The 4850-nt window shown below is 40.7% G+C and overlaps 1 protein-coding gene across 1 annotated transcript; it reads right to left on the bottom strand.

Moving 5' to 3' along the window:
* Window positions 1-306: 306 nt before the first annotated feature.
* LOC124390809 lies at window positions 307-4078 on the bottom strand. The gene is made up of 4 exons (XM_046856843.1): window positions 3498-4078; window positions 2163-2442; window positions 632-742; window positions 307-548 (listed from the first exon to the last, which is right to left on the bottom strand). Exons 1-4 carry the CDS (start codon window positions 3897-3899, stop codon window positions 487-489), a joined length of 855 nt encoding a protein of 284 aa, XP_046712799.1. The 5' UTR covers window positions 3900-4078; the 3' UTR covers window positions 307-486.
* Between the last annotated feature and the right edge of the window lie 772 nt (window positions 4079-4850).

The raw sequence follows: 4850 nt of genomic DNA, 5'->3' as shown, positions 1-4850 counted from the left end.
GATCACAAATCTCTACAAACACACTCCAAAATCTAGCGGAATGTCTTTCCAGAAGAGTGGAGGTTATTATAGCAGAAAATGGGGACTAAATACAAATAGAAAAAAAAAAAAAGAAGGAAAAAAAAAAAAAGGAAAACACATTTAAATTTAATTGTCATGTGTCCACAAATGTTTGTCCAAATAGTGTAATTCAGCTCAAGTATAAAAACTGTACTCCAACTACCTTTAAATCTGTAATAGTGGCACTGTTTGGTGATTGATGCCCTTTTCATGGTCATCAAAGACAAAAAAAATGTTTGCAAAGACTTTAAAGGTCCTGAATTTTATTTTGATGGACTACAAAGCAGCAGCAGCAGTAAACTTCATATCCCAATGCTCCTTCACCCTTCCTATGAGATAATAAATCAAAAATACAGCAGGTACATTTCAGCTTGGTGCCTTTCACAGGTCATCTGGTCATTTATCAGTCTGTTAATAAACCTGATATCAGGATTGTGATTTGGATTGTGTCTGTAATGGAATTCCTTCCTCTGGGCTTTCAGGATCACCTGGAGAGAATGATAGGGTGGGTGTTAGACTGGACAGTGGTCTTGTCATGTTAAAAGATCAATAAGGCTTCACTCAAGCTCACCGTTCTGTGCCTGAACATGTGCGGCCGCTCCGGCTCGTTCTGTACGTCCTCTCCTTATCCAATGCTGTAACAACAGCCAGAAAATATTTCGTTTGCGGCTCAAGATGTTATCTACAAAAGAGACAAAACAAAGAGGGAATTGTGTGCTACATGAAAGTATTATTTTTTTGCTCAACAACAACAAAAGATTTTCCCTTTGGGCTGGTGGCCAAATTTTGACTTTCCACAGTACCGAAATAGAAACTGAAAAAATTTACTATTACCATATTTACTTTTAATTACTTCTATGCTGTGTGACATCATTTCATAATTTAACTCTCCATGTGTTCAAGCTACAAAGAGGACAAAAACAATAGAGACCCCCTTGAGGTGGGAGTTTACTTTGTTTCGTACTAGTTAAAAGTTGGAAATTCGGTCATTGGTTTCGATCCAATATGCTGCACCTGTTCATACTCTGCACTAAAAGTATGCGCTCTTTTGGGAAAAAAAGTGAATACTTTTGAGAAAGGTAACAGACACAGAACAAGAGTATGAAAGTACTAGAACATTTTAATGTGCCATGGAATGAATGAACTTTGTCGCCGAGTTGCTGTGACACAAACGGTCACTGTAAACAAGCTCCTCAGTGCATTTCAGCTTTTTTGTATAACCCACAACAAGGAACACTGTTCAGCTTTACAGAGATAAAGAGGTTATAAAATGAAATAATAAATGAAAATAATAAATGAACTTTCAGTGTTCATAAGTTTGTTCTTTATAAGTTTGTCCCTAATGAGCAAGCCAGTGGGGCAACTGTGGCAAGGAAAAACTACCTGAGCCGTTATGAGAAAGAAACCTTGTGAGGAACCAGACTCAAAAAGAAACCCATCGTCATCTGAGTGCCACCAAATGTCCTGATGGCTGCTTAGTGCAGAACTGTTAATGCAAACTGCAGTCGTAAGCCATTGTAGCAGACTGTTGATATTAATTGCATGCTTCCTTTGCTGAGACTTACTCAATGAGACCATGCCTCCTTTGCTTAAACTCACTGAGACCATGCCTCCATTGCTTAAACTCACTGAGACCACACCTTCTTTGCTGAGACTGACCCATTAAGACCACACCTTCATTGCTGGGACTAACTTACTGAAACCACACCTCCTTTGCTGAGACTGACATACTGAGACCACGCCTCCTTTGCCGAGACTGATGTACTGAGACCACGCATCCTTTGCCGAGACTGATGTACTGAGACCACGCATCCTTTGCTGAGAATATCATGTACTGCCACTAAATTGCAAACACTACAAGTTCTTCGACTCACACAAAGACCACACCTCTTTTACTGAAACAGAGATGCAGTAGCCATGCCTTCTTTACTGTGACACACACGCTGTATCTCACTTTGGAACTTACAGACACTAGAACACTTCTGTTGCTGAAATATGGATGCAGAGGCCACGCCTCCTTTTTTATGACTGAAATGTAGAGATCATGCTTCCTTCAAACAGTTATGTATGTATCAACACTTTAGAATAACGTGCTACTTAACCTGGATTATGAGACACATTCACAGCTTTGCAGACATTCCTCTTGATGTTCTCGATGGCATCTGCAGTGTTAGGAATAAAATGGCCAGTCCATATGGAGTCATGTGGATGTTTTATGAACACAGATCTCATTGTCTCCTTAAGGAGTGTGACAGACTCATGAGACTCTGAGCTTTCAGTGTCGGCATGAACAAGGCCCATTAACGCCTGACGAACGCCGTGATTTTTCTTCACTCGAACCTTTATGTCCCTCAGGATCTCCTCCATACACACATGGTTCGCCTGGAAGAGCAAAAGGAGTTAAAGTGAAATCAACAAAAATATGCTGGCAAAACACAGTGGGTTACGTGAAAACTAGCGTTTCTAACGTATTGCTTAAAAAAACCTTTTCATTCCTACAATAAAAAAAAAATTCTAATTAATATATACAAAAATAAACAACATTTAGTTTCTATAGGGAATTGTAACAAATATATAAATATAAATGACAGTAAACAAACGTAATAGACAAAGAGACTAACCCTATATCACACAGCTTTTCATTATACTATAAAAGCACAGAATTTAATTACATTTGAAAACCCAAATTACTAATTGCCCGAAAAGTCTCCATACATTGGGATGTAGGGGATGTGATAGCTCAGTGGTTAAGACTCTGGGATCAAGACCCAGTATCACCAAGCTGCCACTCTTGGGCCCATGAACACGGCTCTCTGTACCATGGCTGACCCGGTGCCCTGACCCTGTGCTCCGATCCCGTGCTCCGACCCCGTGCTCCGACCCCGGACCCCGTCCCCCGACCCCGTGCCCCGACCCCGGCTTCTTAACATGACTAGGATATACGAACAAAGAATTTCACTGTAATATAATGTACGTTACCAGTAAAATGCACCTTTATAGGGGAAATCAATGCTTATTAATAAACAAAAAAAGCCTGAAAATGTTTAATGCATAGCTTTTGAGAACAGTTGAAAGTATTGAAATAATTTTTGGATCATGAAGCGTTTGTAAGGTTGGGATGGACATTTATAGGAAACATGGCAAGCACAGAAAATGATTGGCAAATTGTGAATCTAGTGAGAATTGAACATCTATCCAACTTCGACTTCATTAGAGAAATGATCTATCTATTAGAAAATGTGAAAACCTTTGGAATGGTAGTATATAAACTCCATCAGATTGTTGATTGGTTTGCTTTAACAGCACATCCCCAGATGTTTTATGGCCAGTCGGGATTGCAATGTGATGTAATAATACGGTTTTATTTCCGCTTGGCGATCTGACCAATAAGGTGCACTTTTCAGCTATTAATAAAACCATGGGTACTGGTTATTCACCTTGTTCTGAATGTATTCGTGTCTGAAGATGAAGATGATGACGGCGCAGCGGATCGCCCGCCCGTTGTGCGCGGAGAATCTGCGCTTGGCTGCGGCGCGTTTCTGGTCCACGTCGGCGTTGTCGTCTCCTTTCCCCGGAGCCCTGTTGGCATCAGAGCAGTGTTCCGCAGCGGCATTTTTGATGTTCCTGTTGCCGAGGTTTGCATTTTTGTCCTTGCGGATGTGCACCTCGGTGTGAAACATGCCCATGATAAACTCCTGGAAAAGACTGCAGTTGTTCTCTCCGTCCGCGTCTCCTACCAAATAAATATTCCCCTTTCCACCGATCCGCTTCAACATCTGCTCAAATTCCTCTTCCCCGTCGTTGGAGATGGAATCGGTGAACTGGCAGTCCGATGCCATGTCTTGACTCTATTCAGGAGGTGGAATTGTTTGAGAAATTAAAAAATAAAGTGATTAAAGTGTAAATGACTTTGAGGTGACCCGAGGTGTTCACACTGCGAGGGCACGAGCTGTAGGCGGCTTTAAAAATTCCTGCCGAGCCGCGCTGCGGAGAGCGAGCCGGAAACAGGGATCACACAAAACCACGCCAAATCCGGCTTTGGGAGGAGCCAACACAAAAAAACACGCCCCGGAAGTGGCTTTTCCACAAAAAACAAACAAAAACAAGTTGTTGTCCTAATTTGCAGTATCACGCCATTTTTAATATAATATAATATATATATATATATATATATATATTTACGTATATTATATTATATTTTTATGTATATATATATATATATATATATATATATATATATATATATATATATATATATATATATATATATATATATATATACACACACACACACACACACACACACACCCTCAATAAGTCGCGCTCCGGAACTCGCGACTTGGAATATTCGCGGGTTCTCATTTAGAACGTGACTAACAGCAAGTTGTGGATTACCTTAAAATTCGTGGGAATCCGCAAAGGAACCGAATGTTCAGAAACGTTAGAAATAACATTTAAATCGATGTATTTGTTCGAATACTGTACATTATTACGTTTATAAAATGACATAATGTCTAGAAAACACACTTCATCCACCCTCACCCTCAGCACTGGAGCTCCCCAGGGTTGTGTTCTGAGCCCCCTGCTGTACTCACTGTACACATATGACTGTGTGGCCACTTCCAACTCCACCACCATCATCAAGTTTGCTGACGACACTGTTGTGGTGGGCCGGATCTTCAACAACGACGAGACGGCCTACCTAGAGGAGGTTAAAAACCTGGAGAGATGGTGCCAGGTGAACAACCTTCTCCTGAATGTCAGCAAGACTAAGGAGTTGATCGTGAACT

This window comes from Silurus meridionalis, chromosome 9, assembly GCF_014805685.1.
Source record: "Silurus meridionalis isolate SWU-2019-XX chromosome 9, ASM1480568v1, whole genome shotgun sequence".
NCBI classification, from domain to species: Eukaryota; Metazoa; Chordata; class Actinopteri; order Siluriformes; family Siluridae; genus Silurus; species Silurus meridionalis.
Note: the sequence above shows the minus strand (reverse complement) of the source record. Positions and strands in the feature narration are given on the sequence as shown.